The sequence below is a fragment of the Argentina silus genome (assembly GCF_951799395.1).
Source record: "Argentina silus genome assembly, chromosome: X".
Classification (NCBI taxonomy): domain Eukaryota; kingdom Metazoa; phylum Chordata; class Actinopteri; order Argentiniformes; family Argentinidae; genus Argentina; species Argentina silus.
Window position 1 is genome coordinate 37,473,194 of NC_139653.1, and position 22,347 is coordinate 37,495,540.

Consider the following 22,347-nt stretch of genomic DNA (forward strand, 5'->3'; position numbering starts at 1 on the left):
TCTCTCTCGGAGGCGTCCGTTACAGGCCGGGCCACATCTGCAGCGAGGCAGCCATCTGCACCCATTGTCTCCCAGGCACAACACAAACCCCACATGCATGGCTGCCCCCCTAAAGGCAGCCTCTACCCTCTGTCCTCCTCCCTCCTTTTCTGCCAAGGAAAAAATGACTTCTTAATCAGCCAAAGGCACAATGGTAATGGACCTTCCGAATAGAAATGAATTAAATTTCAAGGTTAGTTTTTGTCTATAGCTTAGCTTTGCAGTTTTAGGTTTAGAAAGGGGGACATTGTAATTTAATTGTATCCTTTCCAGGGAGCAATACATCTTATTGTATATTTTTTGTCTTTTCAAGTGGTTTTCCAAGGCACTAACTTTGAGTTGACTTGAGTTGAATTCAGTCCACTGCCCTATGTTGTGAGTCAAATATTAAAATGTTAACTTCTTTCACAAAACGTTAACTCTAATCAAATTAAAAAGTTATTGCTTTACAGAAATGTAGGTGTTGATGTGTTTCTATGATGTTTAAAAAAACTGTCCCAAAGTTTCAACAGGGGGTGCTATAAGTGACTATACCTCAAGGAAGGTATACTGTATGCCTAATGTACTTGTGGGGGAAACAAAAGGACAGAATTTCGGCAAAAATCTCAGATTGTCTCCCAATGTATTGCTCATAAACCTACTGCCTGTCTATGGGGAAATCATTTAGACTCTAACTGTGACTTAGGAGGGACAATCGTCTTCAAAGCCCTGCACCACATCCAATTCTAATACATTAAAGTGATTGAGACTGGATGACAATGCACTTTGTTAGGGATTGATGTTAGGTGGAGGAAGATATTTCCAAGAGGTACAGGTCCCCTGTCCTTGGTAAGCAGGTCACAGTATTGATCTTTTTTAACACTGATAGGCTAGTCAAATGCCCTCAAGCCTTATTTTTACCTCCATCTCTGGATATAGATAATAGGTTACTGTTTACTGCAGCATGGCGAGTTGGATCAGATAGTTCACCAACCTTTCAAGACAATAGAACATACCATAGCAATGTAAGTGAGTAAGTGTGATCTAGGTGTAAGGATGGATTGATCCAAGCATAATGTTAAAAAAAAGTTCAATCCATCATATGTTATGCATGTCAGGGTACTGTTCATTATTATTTCACATAACTGATACAGTATAATGTTGTGTTGTATATGAAGTAGGCCTATAGACGTTATCAAGCAATATGTTGATGAGGCTTTATTATGGCACAGTTAACAACGCTGCTGAATGCACTGACTGTGAACGCGTTGGTAGGAGGGATTAACGACCAAGTAGGGCAAGTGGCTCAAACCGAGGACTGATATTTCATCTACTCTAGTTTATCTCAGTCATTGCTCGTTCTGCACAGTGCACAGACTGGACAAAGATACCTAATACAGTCATATTATTTCGAAAATGGTGAAACATAGTCTACAGCAGAGCGAGTTGAAATCTGACGAGGTGCTTTTGGACTCTGACGCGTCCATGGACCAACAGAATTGTAGCGAGATGTCGGGATATTCTTTCAACGACGTCCTATACTCTGGATGTTCCGCAATGGACCAAATCGACACTTTTATGAAAAACGTTCAAGTGCTGCTGGATGCGGCAAATTATATTGAGAACAATGAAAAGAACAACGGAAGTAAGTACATTTAGGCTACCGTATTCGTGTATTCAGACGCGCACGGTAACCAAGGCAGACAACAATGGACCGACAGGGGAAGGCGACAAAAGACGTCTGACTGACATAAAACATAAACTCGCCTATATTCATAGTGTGATTTTGAAATATACAGGGCTTGTTCTATAGCGTACTCATTGAGCCTCTTATGCCAAATAATAACCTATTGTGAACCAGAATCACCTACACTGCACACATTGCGACGCATGAAAGTTATGGTACCACAATTATTATTTGTTAGTGTCGTTTTAAATATGAGGTATACAGTAACAAAAAAAACGAACCAAAAAAAAAGCATGGGAAATAAACCCCGTGACATCTAATTATGCACACATGCACCCGCTGTGAAATTTTCCACTAAGGATAACACTTGGAACTTGGAACATAACCGGCAATCTAAAATGCGCATCTGCTTTCGCCATAGATGAGGATAGGCTTTTTTCGTCAATGTTATAAGGATGTATTTTTGGTCTGTTACTTTAGAAAAACAAAACGCGAAATCCGATCTATGGGTTGAGCGGTTATTCTAATAAAGGCATAATAATTTAGAGTCTGCATGCTACACTCACTCACCTTATTCCTATACATTCAATTTCGGAATAATGACTGTAGGCTCGATTTTAGAAAGCCTGTCTGGTCGAGGAAGTGAATAAAACCAACGGTTAAATTAATCAAATCAACCCTCTACCTTAGTACATTCCCAATATAAATATCATCCTCGGTGCGCTTCCTCACACCTCCATGGTTGTTCACATGGTTTCCACATGGAACTAAATTTGGCCGTTTTGATTGGACTACATCCATGTTCCCATATATAGATCTTGCACACGCCCAATCACACACAGGTTCAACCACGACGTCGCATGTTACCGGGTTGGATTTTCAAAGTGTCTCTGGGACTTGTAGGCCATGACACAGGTGAGACCAAAGTAGTGTTTTCAATCATTCAAGGTAGGAAACTGTAAAAGTCAGAATTGCGTTCAGTAAAATGAACTTTTTTTCAAATGTATTTATGATTTTCACACACACTCAATAACAAATGAATTACACAATTAAAAGAAAAAGCTAATTGTGCAAGGGAGGTTAAGAAACCTGGTAGGGCTTGTCGAGAAGCCTCCCCTAAAAAGTAATACAATAATAATAATAAAAAATAATAATACTCGTAATAAAATTCAATTTTTGGCTAGTCTAAAATGTGCATTGTGAGACAGAAGTTTGTCACAACTGTACATTTTTATGTCTATAGTTGATTGACCATTTGCTTTAGGCCTACTCCGATAAATGTTTCAAGGTTACTGTGATACCAGGCAATTGGTCTACAGTAACCTTGGCTACTGTTTTTGTAATGGGCTTAATAAAGTAAACTACATTCTTCATTTATAAGGTTATATTTATATTTATTTATAGTTATATGTTATATTTATAAAGTCTACACCAGCCTCATCCAGATACTTGATGGCCTATGGTCTCACCCAAAAGAAACCTGTTGACTTGATCTTGACCCCAAAATGCATTGCTGTTAAAGTCTAGGGTCGAGCTGAGTTATTTTTTTTCTTATGTGGGCATTTCTATAATGCTTTTGCAATAAGTGAAATCACTTGACTACAATTCAGTGTCATGTAATTTCAATCAATGCTTTGTTTTGACAATAATCAAGTATCAATTACTTCATAGCTTGGAAAAATAGCAATATATGTGTGATTATTGTTTACCATCATCGACGGAATGCCAACATTGAAAGATTGTTGGAAGCTACTGCATATCAAGAATGGAGAGAGTGGGGTACAGCAGGCCCTATGTAGTAGTGTGATGTTTTGTCTATTCATCCCACTTGTCCTGAGACAGTAGGCCTACCTCTACCTGGTTTGAAATCAGATACAAATCTGATTCCTGGCCATGCAACTTGTGTCCGAACAGTCAAATCCGATTTATTTGCCTTGAAGTTATTTTTCTGCCACTCCCTATGCAACACAGTGTTGTCAGACATCATCACAAACAACACACAAGCATGGAGGGCAAGAGTTCATGGAGTACTGAAGAGGTGTGTTAGAGGAAGCACCAGCACCACCACCTACACTGCAAAGGGTCCCATACACATTCGATTTGGTCACTTGTAAATGCTGTATGAACAGTCAGTATTCATGTCAAAGCATTTTTGTACCTTTTTTTTTTGCATTTTTGTGCTGCATAAAGTGTTGATAGAGTATTTGTTGATCTTTTCTATCACCAGAATGTGAACATGGCTATGCCTCAACGTCCGCCACAACTCAGTCCTCACATCACCAGAGAAAGTTGAAATTCAAGAATAAAAAGATGGACCATATTCTCAGGTAGGTCCATCATATTTTATAACATGGTCCATATATTGTCATTAGGCTTTAAATAAGGTTTTCAATATAATTGCATTACCAAATATTTTGTTACAGTCGTAATAACCTAGATATAGTAGTCTTACAAAAATATGATGACATAATCTAGACTAAATCATGTCCTTTATGTATTTCACACTTAGGTCAGCACACAATGAGCTGGAAAAGAACCGGTGAGTCAGAGGAGCTATGGGTGATGTAATGGTTATTACACACCAGACCTGGGAAAAATATATATTTTAAATGGTTTCAGATATTTGAGCAATTTGAGGTGTAGTTGATTTAACTTTACTTGCATGTAGCATTTGCACTTCTGAGACTATTCCAGTGCTTCCATTGGGCCTGAGAAGGAAATCAAGCACACCTATTTTTCAAATATTCAAATACACACTTCTACTAGGTGTGTTACACACATATATTATATACTGTATAATAACAGTAATAAAGGTTCAGTCAAAGTATATAAATGATTCATATTTACAAAACCTGTTTTTGCGTATATCAGAAGCATTTACATTTTACATTTTGCCTATACTTGAATGATATTTTGATTCTTCAGCTGTACACCCAACAGTAGTTATTGTTGAATATATAATTTGAATGTACACAAGTCATACAGGGATATTGAAATGTTTGCATTCAAATGTTTTAAAACGTATGCCGGCATTAGGCTTGGATCAGTATTAGAATTCTCAAATCGCGATACCTCCCGTCCCTCTATGGTAATACTTTTTTGCAGACTTTCAACGTGACTCAAACTTGTAGCAAATCTACGACAAGTAGTTTCAATCTGTCTGGCCATCTTTACCAGCCCCAAAGTCAGATTTATGACCTCCTCCAGCCCTTGCCCTCAGACAAGAGTTATTGATCATACCTTGTGATGCCTGTTTGCAAGTTTCATTTGGACAATGTTTATTAAACAAACGTTGGTGAGTTTAATAATGGCAAAATACAGGTGGAGACGGTATAGACGGTATTGACAGAAATAAACCGGTATAACCTCAAATACCTTTTTCATCTGGTAATACCTTATACCTGCGCAACCCCAGCTGGCATTCCCAGAGACTTTATCTCAGGAGCCAGCTGTCTCTTCAAAATGGAGCCTCAAGCTGATAATCCAAAAGACTCGGGAGGCTGCATGTATTTTGCATATCCTGATGCTACTGTGTGCTAAGGTAAATATATTGACCCACAAGTTGAGAAAACGACTCTGGCTTCTAAAGCAGCATGTTATCATTGCTGAGCTTTCAAACACCACCTCTTTTATCAACACTGTGGCAGTACCTAGCTTGTCTGTATAATGGTGGTCCTTGATATGACATGCTGTCATGAGGTGTCTGTTTTAAAAGGCAAATTAGAAGGATTGTATCGTCCAGAACAGGTTGTTCCTGGAGAACACTGTAGGCCTACACTAATTTAAAAGGATAGTTTACTCAAAATGTGGCTATCAAATATCTTAAGTAAGAGAACTAAATATCCCAAAACTGACCACAGGCTATATATTAATTTGTATTAACATGTACCTCTTTAATTAAACTGGAACCATTTGTTTGCAACAGCGTGACTCTCTGACTCTTTAATCTTTTCTGTGCATTGAAAAGCTGCTTATTGGTCCTTTGATTGGAATAAGAAGCACGTCAGGGAAATTTGCCAAAAATACAGTGAGCTAATCTATGGAGAACAGCCAGGGTCGGTGATCATGTTAGCTAGATTAGAGATGACTCAGGACTGATAAAAGCTTATCTGTAATGGACTCTTAACACAACAAAGTGGAGGTCATCACCATGACAGAGGCAGGAGATGACATGACATTCCGACCTGACCTCGATTTTTACTGCATTATTTGAGAGCAAGGGTTTTTCCTTGCTACTAGATGTTGTTTTAGACAAGAGAGTACAGGCCCTGGTTTTAAAACAAGAGTGTCTGGCTGCTGCTCTGAAACTGGGCCCAGACAGATCCACCTACAGTAAGGGTGGGAGAAGCATTTATATTGGTCTAGCCTAATTGTTGATTGTCATTTTATCTAGCCTAATTGTTGATTGTCATTTTGCTGGGTAGACAAGCTTCCCAGATAAAGGACTGCTGTATGCATTTCTTAGGACCTAGGTTAGGTTATAACATTATTGATAACCAGATAAAGGACTATGCACTAAATGGTTGTGTACTTATCATATATATATAACTTATATTTATATATATATACTTATGAAGGACAGGACAAGTATAGGAATCCATCTACACATTGTTTTTACCAAACAGCAAAAACAATGATCATGTCATTCATTTACAGTATACCAACAAACTGACTGATTTTTCTCAACAACAGTTCTCCTTTCTCTATTGTCTCCTCCCTCTTTCAGACGAGCGCATCTCCGCCTGTGTTTGGAGAGGTTGAAGTCACTTATTCCACTGGGACCGGAGAGCAGTCGGCACACTACTCTAGGGTTGCTCAACAAGGCCAAGACGCACATTAAGGTGGGGTAGCCTAGTCAACACCACAACACCAAGCGTGGTGCCATGGGAACAGGGGTGTCATGGGATCTGACTGGTTTAAATGGGAAGGACCTTCTATGGATAGAGAGGCTTTGTTCAGCATCCACCATTACCTGCCACAGCACACAAACACAATATGATCAACTTCCTTACTCCTGTAGATCAGTGACTAGGCTACTACTGACTGCACACTTCAGCCTCGAAATCTAGCATAGCATTGCTCACAATGAGGTCTATGAGGTAAACATTAAATGAATCAGCCCTGTCAAATATTTAGAATAGGTCTACAGTATGGTAATCACCAATTCTCTATTAGATTAATTCTGGATTAGTTTGTTATATCACAATATGAAGTACCTATATTTAGTTACCACAATCTAATAAACCCTTAATCAATTGATTTAAGAATTGTTTCATGCACACTGCTGAGTTTCAAATCAAAATACGAAACGTGAGGACATGTGAGCTGCAAGCCCAGTCTTCCCTACACAGCTGTTGCTCTTGTTTTCCTACCAGCAGTAAATCCAGCTCTGCTATTGGCCGGCTTACAAAAATGCCAGGAATTACTTTGCCACTACAGCCGTTTGGATCTGTTGGATATTTATAGCCTGGCCCAATGTGGATAGAATCATATAATTATTCAAGCTAAGAGCAACCCTAGCTTTGGCCCTCATTCTTGGATTAGCAAAATGAGCCCCAAGAACGTTAGATATGTTCATCACATCAACTGAATGTATTGTAGGCTACTAGAATTTGGAAAATGGAATGAATGACCTGTGAGAGTAGACCATTTCGATACAGGGTTGTCTCATTGTATTCAACAAGTTGAGTGCAATGGTTCATACACCATTTGTATGTTATTATATTAAATGGTGGGTACGAAGACTTACTCTCTCTCTCTCTGTGTTGTCGTCACCCCCCCCCACCCTCTCACTGTAGAAACTGGAGGAGATGGACTGTAGGAGTCAGCACCAGCTGGAGAGCTTGGAGCGTGAACAGAGACACTTGCAGAGGAGGCTTGCCCATCTGCAGACCCCTGGAGAGAGAGAGAGGGTCCGGATGGACAGCCTTGGCCCAGACTCAACTCTGGACTCGGACCGCTACAACTCAGATAGAGGTTAGTCCCCTGCCCAGAGCTCAACTCTGGTGGTAGCCCAAAAAAGGGATATTATCACATCTTTTTATCAATTTTACATATTTGCTGTCTTGCTGAAGTGTGTTTTCAAAATGATTGTGGGCGAGGATATAGTGCGCCCTGCTTGAATATTGCCAGTGCTTTGGTTATTTTGCACTTTACTTTATGCACACTGCATATGGTTATATTATAATCTGATATTTAATGAATTTGTTAAGACTTTTGTTTCAAGGTTTCCTCTGACCTATATATACATATGTGTTGTTTTGTTCTTTGTGTTAAATAGAGGAGATCGAGGTAGACGTGGAAAGCACTGAGTTCTCCCATGGAGAGATGGACAGTGTCAGCACCACTAGCAGCTGTAGTGACCTGGACGACCTCAGCAGTCGGCAGAGTCTGGCCAGCGACGAGGGCTACTCGACCTGCAGCCTAAAACTGGCCTTCTCCTCTTAATAACAACCTGCCTGAATCTCACATCACATCCACCTGCAGTCTAACCTGGCATTTGAGAACCAGCCTACATCTCTACTACAGCTGCAGTCTAAACTGATTGAGTATCCTAAGAATCAGCCTGAAGCTAAACTCCTTTTCCGTCAGTCTAAAACTGTACTTTTCCTCTCTGTAATCAGCCTAATTCAGCACCACCTGCTGTCTAAACTGGTATTGTCCTACTAAACCTCCACTAGAGGACCAACTATGACCACTGATGATTGCAACTGCATTTAGTCTAACTTAAAGCCAGTGCAGACCACACAAAAACCAGCCAGAGGCTCTTTAGTGAAAAGAGCAACTTCATTTGTGATGCAAAAAAGTCTCTTCCTTTGGAAATCTCTTGATAGATTACCCAATGATCATCTGGGAAGACACAGTGCTTGTCAATCGCCAAGCCATCGATTAGGGCTTTTAATGTCTGCATTCCAAAACAGTTCCTTACCCTGTTCTAGAACTCCTGCTGCATTAGGTTCACACCCCACTCCAGCGCTTTTCTAGCCCAGTAGAATGTCTCCTCACTTGGTGGAGGGAACAGTCCAACTCCTACACAAACCATGGGCACAAGACACCAATGTGATTCTAATTTATTTCAATATAATTGAGAAATGTGGTATTTATTTTTCTGATATGTTATTGTGCTGTATGTATTGGTGCTTGAATGATGTAAATGAATGAAGACTTTTTAATGTTGTGCTGTACAAGGTATTTCCAATGATACAGGACAAGCTAAATGTTTTTCACTGACTCAGTGGTATCATTTGTGAGATGAATAACGTACAGACACACCCTCAAATTTTGAAACAAATATTATTTTTATTAGCAGTAATATAAGCTATCCTACACTTGACCAAGCACAAGTTTGAAGCAATAATACTTATTGCCAGTTACGTTGACTCTCTCACTGTCTTTTTTGGCACACAATTTTGTCCGTCCAACACCAAATTGAACATGCAAGTTTTGTATGTGGCTACAACGGCTGTATCATAAAATGGTTGATATAATTGGAACAATGCTTGTGCACTGAATGTATCTTCCAATATTGTTGTTATGTGCTTTGGATTGACTCGTTTTGAGAGCCCAAGTCTTCATGTCTTAGTATGAACACAATTAGCCCTCTGGACAGAAGTTCACTTTGTCTAGAAGTTATGAATTGCACCCTTATTGGCAACTTATTTATTCTATTGTAGCTGAGAAGCATTCCAAAGTTAGAATCCTGTCTGTAGCCTATATTTGGAGTGAGTATTTGTCTACAAAGATTACACACACACACACACATTTTCCCAGATTGCACTGCAATACTCTGCTCCTAGTAACCAAATTGGGCATTTCATTTTATAATCATATCCCATATTTTTGTGGTACAACAAAAATAGATTATCACCACCAAATGTGTCTTAACATGGCTAAATCTACTCTTGCACAAATCTCTTCATCTTTAGTCTTTCTTCAATGTCTGTGTTGGAGAAATTGTCAAATGCACTATGAAAAAGACTTGCAGTAGGGAAGAATTTCTGAGCACAATTCTCTTGTGCTAAATCAGCCATCAAAGGTGACTTTTACAAAAATATGTTGCTGGCCCCCTGCTACTATTTTGTGTGGTTCCTGATTATGGTCCCTAGAAACTTGATCAATAAACTTCTACCACCATATCTATTAATCTCCCAGCTGTTGTTTGTGTTGTCTAATATAACTTCTAACCTGTACTTGGAAAGCTTAGGCAATGTCGTTTCCTACAAAGGCCGCAGGCCACTCTAACAGTGGAATTTTGACACATATCCTTGCCTAACTTCAACTTTTATGGCAAGTAACTTGCATGACACATGTCAATAATGGGTTTATTGAGCACACCAACGTAACCATTGGAACACAATGAAAACCTCCATATCTTTTCTGAGCAAGGGAACTAATGTACAGTTCACTTTTCTACTTGACAGCACATAGTTTCTGTTCTATACGATTTCTTTCTCCTTAATTAGCACCAAAACATTCAATAAACCACACATTACACAATGGGAGAGTTAAATGTGAGAAACCACAACTCATCCCTGATTTTAATTGAAAAAAAAAACTTTTATCAATAGTATTGACATAAGGATCATTAATAAACACAGAATACAGATGGTATACATACTTCCACCTGTAGGAGCTGGGAAACAATTCTTCGAAGCCCAAATTAGGCCAAAATGTAGGAGGGACATTCATCTTAAAACAAAAACCATACACTTTATGTTTTACTGGTAAATGTACAAAAATGAAATGTAAAATATGCCTTTATGTGAATTGCTTTAAAATGGTTATATTGTAGTCATTATCAATAAAATGGTAATAAGACATTAAAATCCAGTTGTCCCTGCAAAATCTAGAACTCTGTAACATCAACAACTTCAGCTACTTCAATCATGCAAAGCGTATCATTTTTGGCCTCTGTTGTTTTCAGAAAGATACAGCAACCCAGACAGAAGTTGTATCGCTATGGAGACACAGTTCTCTGTGCTGTAACAATTCAAGAACAGGGGAAATTGATCAGATTTGGAATTCTCCTGCACTCAATATGATACAACACTGTTCCAATGAGTCAACCAATGGTGTGAAAGCAATTCTGTTTCAAAGCTCCTTTGCTTGAATAACCTAAACCATATAAACACAATGGTATGCACTGATCCAGCTAGTAGTATACAGTGGGATACATAACAACACAACATATTAGGTCATTGAGGCATAAGATGCCTGACGTTGTATTTGGATGTGTCGTGGTACGTGGTCATGGGTTTGTCTGCAATGCCACAAGTTCCTACTCCTACTTTTCCATTGACGCTCTCCGGGGACGCAAATATACTCCTCTTTACCTGCAACACAGGATAGAAAGTTCATACAACAAAAGATTGTTGAAAATACAATTATAGCAATTCATATAGTTTCTGTTCTGCAGAAAAACATGGAGGAAGTGTTTCAGAACTTCTAGGGGTGGGAGATATAGCTTAAAATCTGTATCTCAATATTTTTTGACATTTGGGCAATAGACAATATATACCTTTAATATTCTGTAATTATTTCCTTATAGCCTGTATGAGGCTTAGCAAAGTTCAAATATACTTCTTATTCAAAGAAACAGCCTGAAATAAGAAAAAATATACAATTACAGTTTACTTCTATGAAAGGCTAGCCTACCTTGCTTGAAGCAAGCAGTTTTCTATGAAAGTAAACACAGTTACATCTGTGTGTGACAGTTATGACTAGGTCTTTATTACTAACAAACCCAAAAAACCTGATAGCAGACTATATGCAAAAGCTGAGACAAGACCACACATCGTTTAGAACTTTTTAAAGTTTTTAGGTTTTTGTGCAGATAAGTTCTGCAAGATTTCTCTGTGCACAGATCTGGTATTCTTCTGTTTTCTCCTGCTAACAGCAGTCTGCTGTGCACCTCTGAGACATTATGAGAGGCACGTGGCCACAGCTCTAGTAACCTATGCGGGGAGAAAACAAATTGTTGTCTCTCCCTCGCTTTTCATGCGCCTTTAAACAGGGAGCGGTGCCACAATATGATTGTCCTTATCTGTATCGTATGCAAAAAGAAAACGATAATTATTTCTACAATTTTATCGGCCAGCCCAAGTTTCTTCTGTCCCATTACTAGCAAATAAAAACTTTGTTGAGTAGATGAAAATATACATGACGGCTGTTTACCTGTCCTTTCTTGTTCTTGGAGTAGGCCTTGTTGTTGAACTGCTGCCACTTGGATTTCTGGTCCTCTCGCTCCTGCTCTAGCTCCTTCATCCTCGCCACCTTTTTCTGAGCCTTCTTCTTCTTATACTCCCTCTGCTCTGCTATCTGCTCCTTCCTAAAGTGGGCAGACAGAGACCAGAAATTGACATTAAAGACCTGCTCTAATCCTGCTTCAAACAATGATATCCTGAACAATGGGATAACACTGACCAACATATTATATTGGTTTGAACATAAAGCACAGGGCTAATGCATGTGTTTGCACATGAACAGCTCTGCTCAGAGAGCTATTATGTTAGACTTTATCAATAACAAATGCATAACTGGCAAATATGTTCACATCATTGTGCAGCTGCAGCAGAACTAAACATATCAATCAGGTCTGTTCAATTGCTGTTTGGTGCTATGACATTATCATTACACGATAACAAACAATTATGTCATATCATTAACACCTCTATCATATGCATGGTAGGGGTCATTCTCCTACCTGGACTTGTTCTTGCCCATCCCATCCTCCTCTGAGTTCTTCCCTTCCTCGGATGGTTTGAGGTTCTGGAGCGGAACCACCTCTGCGTTCCCGTAGTTAGCAAAGGTGATGGCGGCCGTGCCATTCTCCCCATCTATCTCTTCAATCTCAGCCTCATACACCCTGTCAAATAATCACGGCTGTAAGCAGGTGAGTACAAGTCACAGATGTAAGCCCTAGTTAATGAACACAGCTCACAGTACTAGCAATACTAGTAGTGTCATTACTGGCAAACTATCAGGACATCATGAGTAGATTACCAATGCTTTTAACTTGCTTATTCAGAGCCTAAGTCTACTTAACACAGTTCAGTTCTTCTGAATTAGGCATCCCAATTGATGAATTCAATTAACATCTATTCAGAATGCTCATGGAACATAACACTATATGAACACCAAAAATCAATCATTCTGATCTCTCAAGTTCGTCACTATCATTTATTCATCAAATAGGTCAAATAGGAGATCACAACATGTTAATTAAAACACCAATATGTTGTCTATGCAAGCCACATGAATCAAGATGACCTTTTTCAACTGCAGTCATATTTAAAATTTCTTGTGTTTCTCATGTTCTCTTTTGTGAATGCAAGTAGTGTTTGAGATGCTGCTGACACTCACTGTCCATCCTGGCTCCACACAGCCATACACCTGTCTCCCACGCTCCAGCTGTGTTTCAGGGGAGCCGCGTCTGAGCTGTTGGCACTAGTGGTGCCATCAGAGGGCTGAGACGTCAGGAGGTCTTTGGTCAACTCTATGACTTCCTGTATAGGAGTGAGGTAGTCTTATCAAGGAGCATGCCCGTGTTTTGTCAAAGTCGCCTCTACAGGGCTTCTGTATATCTCAGGTACACCCTTATAGATAAGGAGATCAGATATACCAAAGTCTGTAGAGGCCACATTGAGTTCTCTAAAAGTTTTGAAAACACTAAGCACTGAACACTAAGCATTCAAGTTGAGTGTTGAATGGTTTGCAGGTAACTCACGCCAGGTCTGTTACGCAAACAACACATAGAATGTATGATTATCTTGAAGACAATAGAAGCTACTGATACAATTTAAAAACGTTTCATAACATCATGTCTAACACAGGTGACACATACCGATAAGTCTTTCTGTAATTTAAGGAGGTCTTCATTGTCTTGGTCGGTTGATAAAGCAGCTTCCACCTGTTGTAACTGGGCTTTATAGCTGTTCAACTGTTTCACTAAGTCGTCGGACATCTGAGTAGGGACAAAGAAGAACACACGACAGTAGTTAGCTAATTCACAACAATGCGTGGAACAGTTTAGCCGAAGTCGCCTGCACAGGCTTTTGTGTATCCGACATTTGTATCCCTACTAGTGCAAATCCTCTATATGGATACAATTATTATACATACAAATGCCTATTAGAGCGAGCAACTTCAGCAAGGAACAAAAAAAAAAGAATTGCGTGTCAAAAGTTTGCAATTAAACAAGGGAGAGAAGCTACAAATTGCATTGATTTCTGTGTGCGGGTTAGCAAACTTGCTAAGTTAGCTAGAGAATGTCAACATTACCCGCTTCCTGCCTTTCAAAGACGTTCTTCCACCATATCTTATCGTAGCTATCTAAGCTCATTGATAGTGTATTATCTTTAATTTCAAATAGGTTTCATCAAGCGGTGTTTGAATTTCCACCTACTCTGGTTTTGTTGAGTGGTATTACTAGGCCACCATCATCACAACATACATAGCCAGCGACATCTAAAGCAATTTGTCAAACAGAATAATAATTTCTGAATTTTTTAATTAATTAATTTACTTCTATTCACTTACCTCTCTATATTTGATGTAATTCAATGAATTAAAGTTTTAGATAATATGATTTTACTTCAATTGTTTTTCATAGATCGCACAAGCCAACAACAGAAAGGGTTAGCAAAGTTCCGTTCCTTTTCCTTTTCCTTTTCCTGTTGTACAACGGAAATGTCTCTATTCACGTTAAAACAGATTTCTCTCGCGGTAATAACAGTCAACGACGAAGTACATTAGCTCGTGTTCCACAAGTCGTCAGTAGATGGGGCTATATCGTAACCTCCACTGTCCATGGTTCTTAAATTTCAATTTACAATAACTTCCGTGTGTGTGTGTCCCATGCGTCAAATTAAAGTCTAGCCCCCCCCCCACCACACACACACACACACACACACACACACACACACACACACACACACACACACACACACACACACACACATTTACATTTACGGCATTTAGCAGACGCCTTTATCCAAAGCGACTTACAACAATACATTTGTTTAAGTAAGTGAATTATCTATCCAACAGTCATCATAAGACAAAGTAATCAATGCTCACACCAGGGGCCATAGGCAGTCGTAACACACACACACACACACACACACACACACACACACACACACACACACACACACACACACACACACACACACAGTATGTTGATTTGGCGACCTCTGTCTGTGAAAGTGTGTTCTCAACACTGCCTTTTAGAGCAGTGGTGTGCTACAGGCCATGTACATTTCCATTTGAAATCTATTTGAAAGAAATGAAGGCAAACCTGAAATTGTAGCTTAATAAGTATAATAATAATAATAATAATAATTCATTATTTCTACGTTATTTGGCAGTAGATTTGACACATGTTTCATTTTGCATAGCCTAAGAAAGTGAACATTCAACAATAATGCCAATTAAATTATAAAAGCCTAATATTTTCAAGCAAAAGCTCCAAAGTCATAGAGCCCCGCCCCCATTTTGTTCCCACCGACATTGACTAGAGAGTCTCAGCTCAGCCCCAGCTCAACACCATATAAAAGCAGCAATCCCCTTCAGCCTTATCAGATGAAAAGAACTGCCTCAACCTTCTACAGTTCCTGAGGTCCGAGCAATATCATCCTACAGATGCAACCTACTCTGTGCCAAGTCTAATGTGGGACCTTTCTGGACACTTTCTCAACATAAATGGATAACATCTGAATACATTTTGGATTCTTGAAAGCAGGTGATGGAGTTGAGTCTCTTTAAAGGCTATTTTCTCTCCTACCTGGTTATTTATTTTCTATGTTTTGTTTTCTTCTTCTTTTTAATCAACAGTTTTTAAAATGTTCAATAACAAAACGACTAAATATTACATAGAGGTGTTTGTCTAATTGTTCACATAACGGTATGTTCCCCAGTGGACAAAATGAAAGGCTATATTATTCTGGGATGCTCCATTCATGAACATATCAATTTTGCAGACTAATTGTGTCTCTCTGTGGGACAAGGACTCCTGTCATAAGAAGGACACGTGATTTATCCTAATGGGGTGTGATAACTTGACCAACGGTAACAGGACTTCGGTGCCTGGGAGGCTCCCGTACACTATCCAGACATCCGTTCCTCTGACAATACTGGTGGGTATCCTCATTCTCCTAACCGTGTTTGGTAATGTCCTGGTTGTGATAGCCGTGTTCACCAGCCGGGCCCTGAGAGCCCCCCAGAACTTGTTCTTAGTCTCCTTAGCATGTGCAGACATTCTAGTGGCAACACTGGTTATGCCCTTCTCTCTGGCCAACGAGCTCATGGGATACTGGTACTTTGGTAAAGTCTGGTGTGAGATCTACCTGGCCTTAGATGTTCTGTTCTGCACCTCGTCCATTGTGCATCTGTGTGCCATTAGTCTTGACAGGTACTGGTCTGTCAGTCAAGCCATTGAGTACAACCTAAAGAGGACGCCACGCAGGATAAAGTGTATAGTGTTCATGGTTTGGGTGCTTGCTGCCATCATTTCATTCCCGCCCCTAATTTCTATGGAGAAGGAAGGGGCCAAGGAGGAGGGTCCTACATGTAAGATCAACGAGGAGAAGTGGTACATCATCTTCTCCAGCACTGCATCTTTCTTTGCCCCATGCGTGATTATGATTCTGGTGTACGTCCGAATCTACCAGATCGCCAAGAAGAGATCCAGGGGTCCTCCCGGTGTGAAGAGAAGGGACAACAATGACACTGATAAAGGACAGTACGGCTTGGTGCAGCAGGACCCCACGGAGCAAGGGAACAGAGATGAAGGGAGAGAGAGAAGGAAGGTGGAGGGAGAGGAGGTCAACAGGGTAGACATGGAGGAAGACTGTTCCTCGTCTGATGCCAATGAGAACCACCCGTGCTCCATTAAAAAGAAGAGGGGTAGGGGTAAGACTAAAGTGAGTCAAGTCAAACCAGGGGACCCATCCCCAAGAGGAGATGCTAGGCAGCCATGTGTGAAAGTTAGCAGGTGGAAAGGAAGGCAGAACAGGGAGAAGCGCTTCACATTTGTTCTGGCCGTGGTTATGGGAGTGTTTGTTATCTGTTGGTTCCCCTTTTTCTTCACGTACACACTCACCGCCCTGTGTGACTTCTGCTGTGTCCCAGAGACATTGTTTAATGTTTTCTTCTGGTTTGGATACTGCAACAGCTCACTGAATCCAGTCATATACACTATATTCAACAATGACTTCAGGAGGTCTTTCAAAAAGATCCTTTGCAAAAGGGACAGAAGAGAACTGTGAATGGATTGTTAGTTTTTGGACTATAGCAGCTGATTCCCAGACTTGATATAGATTAGATTGTTTACAAGACAGGGTCATGTAATCATGTCATGAAAAGGAAATGTATATTTATTGTATATTATTTGTTTTACAAACTGTGTACTCATAGAAATGGAAATTCTTCTCATAAACTGATAGTGCTACAAAATGTTCTTACTTTTCTGTCAGTGTAAAATAATTTTGAGATGCACAATCATCTAAACAATATTGACCCCAATATAGATACATTTATATCAACATGATATTATTACTATGATTGGAAATATTCCATGATGTTTAATAATTTAATCTTACAGTATGCTGTGACGTAGCTGACCAGGAGCTCCATGGGTGATGTTTCACAGCTTTATGTATAATTCTGCATTTTGTATCATCTTAGGGGAAAAAATAACATAAAACACATTTATGTTAAAATGTGAATGTGTGTAAAATGTGAATGATAGTGAGTGGCTAGGGTATTGTACTTTGAAAAACATCTTCTTCCTCTGTAAATGTTCATAAATTGCGTCCATGTAGGGGTATGATTGTTTTCATCACATTGCTTTTAGGAGTGATACACATGCCAAAAACATTATCAGATGCTATTGAATTCCAGAAACACACAATCACCCTGTTGTACTCAGAATCATTAATTTCATTTCACAATTAGCAGACAGATGTGCTTGTGTCAATAATAATTGGGCTTTATCTCTGTACCACATTGCACACGTTTCTGTGGAGCTAACAGTGACATGGATCCCAAGGGTCACAAGGGAAAGTCAGACTGAATCATCTGTTCCCTATGGAGGTAATAGTGAGAAGGATCCCTCATCATAATCCTAATGCAGACACGTCTCTCTGAATATAGATGATTTTGTTTCTTTATCAGTATAGAGTAGAAACAAGACATCCATGCCACTACTGAATTTACAGTAAAATCATATTATATTATAGTGAATGTATATGTAATCTTTCTAACCTTTCTTTTGCAGCTGGCAGACATGATATGAACACAATAGAAGTAAAAAGGTTATCATCTCTTTTGAATATAAAACACCAGCTCACTATGCCATAGTATTGAATTATGTTTCTGCCGTCCGAGGAAAGTAAATTATGTGATTGATGCACACAATGGGTCAATGCAACTATTGATGATTGATAGCAAATGAACTACATTGCCCATAAATCAAAATAAATCCCCATTTGTCGTCTCTTCCTTCTTTTGGGGTCTGGGTTTACTTTATCACCACCACTTTAGATAGCTGAATGAACTCAAATAGAGGAACTCAACACCTTATCAATGTGACTGAAACTATACGTGTTTTCTATATACTGTGTAACATTAGCAAGTGTGGAGATAACTACCCAGCATGTTTATAGATTGTTAGGATCATAATCACACCAAACATGTTCACCACGAAGGAAGGATTAAGCCTTTGAAGAAAAAGGTATCTTAGTAAACAACAGATGATTGACATTGTCAACTAAAGTGCAGATATCAATAAAAAATATGCAAAATCTGGAATCTGGAAAACATGAACATACATAAAACTAAACCCTACTCAGGCATATAATAACATGCTCTAACCAGTGTGTACAGTCCTATGTGTTATTGTCTCTATATACAAGTGGGCGATAAAGCTTCTGATAAAAACAAATTACACTGCCTACTAAAGTCCTCACCCCTAAAGACCAGAGAGAATAAAACATTCAAATGAGAAGAAAATTATGCCTATAAGGTAGTGATGGCTGGCACAATAATATTAAACACAGCTCAGTAGCCATGATAATGCTATAGTTGGAGATATCATTAAATCCTACCCCCAAGTCAAACAAAAAAGATACAGCTAATGTGCCAAATGTGATTGGCTCCACTCTAAACATTAAGGTGTGTGTAATTGCATTGTGATGTAGGTAATATCCACCTGCTTATCTAAGTGCTCCCACGCCAGACATTTTCTGTGATTCATTCTTTTTTCTTTTTGTTCTTTTAAGTGTGTTCTTTTGAGTGTGATTCAGGGGCTATTTTGATTGTTCAAGTTTAAATATTTGTTCTCTCGTTTTAGCTTTGTTGTCTCATATCAGTATTAGCCAACTAGCAAGGCACAGAGTGAACATGCACCGTTAGGAATTTGTATAACTACTATCAACAATCCTTTGACATTATAATAGATGGAATAAATCTTAGTTTCTGTGGTTTTGCTGTTTGACATTCCTGTGAGTTCAGCCAGGTCTCCATGTCCAGTCTGTCTTAAAATACAAAATATATTACTCACCACAAATGGTAAACTATACCCATTACTAATGGAGTTCCCACAAGCCAAAGTATATATGGCAAAACGTCAGTGACTGATATTGAGTGCCATTTCTACCAGATGTTATGTAAGAGAGAACAATATTTTTAGAGCGTTTTAACTGCAGTTACAACAGTTTATTAACTGTATTTATTCTAGTATGTATTCAAGTCTATTTGTGAGGGGTGAGGGTGGTGTTTTCTAAAAATCGAGTATTTCCATACCTTTCTATGATGTGATCAAATGCATTGTTTATTTCGCAAAATAGCTCACTTCCTACTGTATAGCATCATAAAATCCTTACAAGGCTGATACAGTGCTGTTTAATAAGCTTAGATCTTTCAAACCCAGTCAACTTATCATATTTCCCAGTTCACTGATCTACTTCCCTGATGATGCTGATTATTGTTGACATGCTCAAATTGTATGAATCAAGAAGTGGATGTCATCGCCCATTATACCTCTACTATAGGGAATAGTGTTCGTGAACTCTTCTCCCCATTATGTCTCATCATCCTTTTAGTAGCCACCCTGAGGCCAGTGTCAGATGCACCAGCAATTGATAATTTTTTACTGTTTGACCCCTTTGTCATATGCACATCCTTTTATCAAGTTACTGTAGTGCACCTCAAAGACAGTGAATGAGGGGAGGGTGATAGAGAGAGGAAGAGAGAGAGAGAGAGAGAGAGAGAGAGAGAGAGAGAGAGAGAGACAGAGACAGATACAGAGACCGAGACAGAGACCGATAACGTCCCCCCTACCTCCCTGTAGTTAAGTACCTGTGAAACACTTCTAAAGATCTAATTTGTTCGACTACCAAAATCTATGGAGGATATGGAATCTTTCCGGAGTCACTCGCATTCATGAAGTTTTGCTTTTCCTGGAAGTCTTCTTTCATCAGAATTACAACCGCTGTTATAATGAAGGCTTGCAAAATGCATGGCCAGCTATGTATAGATTACAATTAAAATCACAGTTTCTAACAGGCGCTAAAAAGGTTGAATTCAAATGCATGCGTATCAATCCCAATTGCTTTAAATTAGGGGTGGAAATAGTAAAAGCACAACACGTGTGGTATTTGATGAATCTCTGATTTAATTGTGTTGTTCCTACTGAAAGAAATGCTCTCATGACACACACACTTTGTTAACCAGTTCGGTCTAACCTTAAACAAAGGGTCGGCCTATCAAATAAAGGCTTTATGAAATGTTTAAAAGCAAATATCATACCACTATTCTCATTGCCACTTGCTCACACACATCCATTTTCTTCTCTGCAAGGATATCCATCAATGATTTATTTCCACTCCAAAGGTCCTTTACCAGAGTCACAATTTATGGATGACACCAAGGCTTGTAAAACAATGCTTTATAAGCTTCTTGTGGCAGCAGTTCCCACGGTTTTCCCATTATTCCCTGATGGCAGCTTCCCCCCATTTCACCCTGCTACCACCAGCCCACAAGTGATTCTGGAACCACAGAGATAATAATACATATCTATTCTTATAATTCTGTGTCTGGAATCTTCTGCTATATCTGAAATATTGCTGCAATTTTCTGTCTCCTGCTGGAGGAGTGCTTAGGTGGGAGGGGATCAGGTGTTTGTGTGTGTGTGTGTGTGTGTGTGTGTGTGTGTGTGTGTGTGTGTGTGTGTGTGTGTGTGTGTGTGTGTAAGGGGGATTAAGCACAGTACACCATCCGAACATGTTGAGGGGAGAGAGCCCGTTAGTTAGGACTGAGAGGAAGCATGATGAGACCTCATCAGAAACAGTCAGAGCACATGTCAGGAATGCTGAGAATGGAGCAATATACTGTCGCAGACAAACACACACACATCAATTGCACAGAAGACATACAGTATATTTTTTATCAGAACTACAGTACAGAAGAATGACATGACTGAAATTAAATGGATTTTCATTTGTATGAATCCATATGCATGAATGGATATGCATACCACAAGAAGCGATGTATATTCTTTCTCTTTTCACTGATTAAGAAACAGATGATTTAATCAAATTCACTGTAATAGAACCCAATGAATATATCTTGATGCTATTGCTGTGTGATGTTGGGAATTGTGGCTGTGGTCCATATGGGGATAGTATTGGCAGCACTGACTCATATGCCACCATCCTGCTTGGATGATTTGGCCAAAGTAGATAAATAGCCAAACTGTTTTAGAGTATGATTATAGAGGCCACCTGTTAGAGGCCACCTGTTAGGAGCTCTGCAACTGTAGAACAGAGCTGCTTTTTCTTTTACCTGAAAACCCTGATTATTGTCAGGAAGTGATGCTGAGTTGGTAGTGACTTCCTGATCAACACAGTGTGTAATTGATTCCTATGCAAATCAGAGACCCAATAAAAACAAAGATATTAATTCGAGTTAGTTACATTAACTATTATCCTTGCATTAGGATGGACTCAATTCAACTTATTGAGTGATTTGTTGATGACATTTTTGCATTTTAGCTCATTTTAAGAGTGTCATAGCAAAGGGTCTGAATACTTATGTACATGAGGTATGTCTGTATTTCAATTTTAATACATTTACTGAAATGTTGTCATTCTGGGGTATTGTGTGTGGATTGATGGTAAATCCACTTTTAATTTAATCCATTTTAAATTGAATCTATAACACAACAAAATGTGGAAAAAGTGAAGGGGTCTGAATACTTTCCGAATGCATTGTATAAACATCCAAAAAATCATGGATCTGATAAGCTACTTTGATCTCAGATGCTGCTGAGAGAACAGAGAGAGTACAGAGAGAGAAGAGAGAGAGAGAGAGAGAGAGAGAGAGAGAGAGAGAGAGAGAGAGAGAGAGAGAGAGAGAGAGATGGGAGTATGCATGCACGCATTATACTTGATATTATTTAGATGCCAATGAGTGGGTCTCTGCCTGTTGTTTTTCTGGTAGAATAAAATAGTCTTCTCATTGCTCATCACATCCATTAGAGCTGCAGATGTTCTAAGATAGATGTCTCCTGTCTGACATTTATTTTGATGTAACACGCTTCTCTCTCTCTCTCTCTCTCTCTCTCTCTCTCTCTCTGTAAAACA

At 39.2% G+C, this 22,347-nt stretch overlaps 3 protein-coding genes across 3 annotated transcripts; 2 read left to right on the forward strand and 1 right to left on the reverse strand.

The window, feature by feature from the left end:
• Nucleotides 1-1,434: 1,434 nt before the first annotated feature.
• On the forward strand, nucleotides 1,435-8,726 carry LOC310822474 (max-interacting protein 1-like; the record flags this gene model as incomplete). Its single annotated transcript, XM_083694816.1, has 6 exons — nucleotides 1,435-1,663; nucleotides 3,933-4,032; nucleotides 4,215-4,244; nucleotides 6,432-6,546; nucleotides 7,504-7,681; nucleotides 7,986-8,726. The coding sequence occupies 6 exons, from the start codon at nucleotides 1,435-1,437 to the stop codon at nucleotides 8,150-8,152; spliced, it is 819 nt and encodes a 272-aa protein (XP_083550942.1). The 3' UTR covers nucleotides 8,153-8,726.
• Nucleotides 8,727-10,204: 1,478 nt separating this feature from the next.
• Nucleotides 10,205-14,361, reverse strand: smndc1 (survival motor neuron domain containing 1). The gene is made up of 6 exons (XM_083695125.1): nucleotides 14,243-14,361; nucleotides 13,548-13,667; nucleotides 13,067-13,209; nucleotides 12,408-12,569; nucleotides 11,879-12,032; nucleotides 10,205-11,037 (listed from the first exon to the last, which is right to left on the reverse strand). Exons 2-6 carry the CDS (start codon nucleotides 13,665-13,667, stop codon nucleotides 10,900-10,902), a joined length of 717 nt encoding a protein of 238 aa, XP_083551251.1. The 5' UTR covers nucleotides 14,243-14,361; the 3' UTR covers nucleotides 10,205-10,899.
• Nucleotides 14,362-15,747: 1,386 nt separating this feature from the next.
• Nucleotides 15,748-16,971, forward strand: LOC310822573 (alpha-2A adrenergic receptor-like; the record flags this gene model as incomplete). Its single annotated transcript, XM_083694951.1, has 1 exon — nucleotides 15,748-16,971. One exon carries the CDS (start codon nucleotides 15,748-15,750, stop codon nucleotides 16,969-16,971), a length of 1,224 nt encoding a protein of 407 aa, XP_083551077.1.
• Nucleotides 16,972-22,347: the final 5,376 nt, after the last annotated feature.

Excerpts from the sequence above, each read along its gene's own strand:
- smndc1 (XM_083695125.1), bottom strand. The coding sequence starts at position 13,667 with ATGTCCGACGACTTAGTGAAACAGTTGAACAGCTATAAAGCCCAGTTA. Across the intron at positions 12,570-13,066 it reads GTGTGGAGCCAGGATGGACA|GGTGTATGAGGCTGAGATTG; the intron begins GTGAGTGTCAGC and ends ATTATTTGACAG. Across the intron at positions 12,033-12,407 it reads ATGGGCAAGAACAAGTCCAG|GAAGGAGCAGATAGCAGAGC; the intron begins GTAGGAGAATGA and ends TGCCCACTTTAG.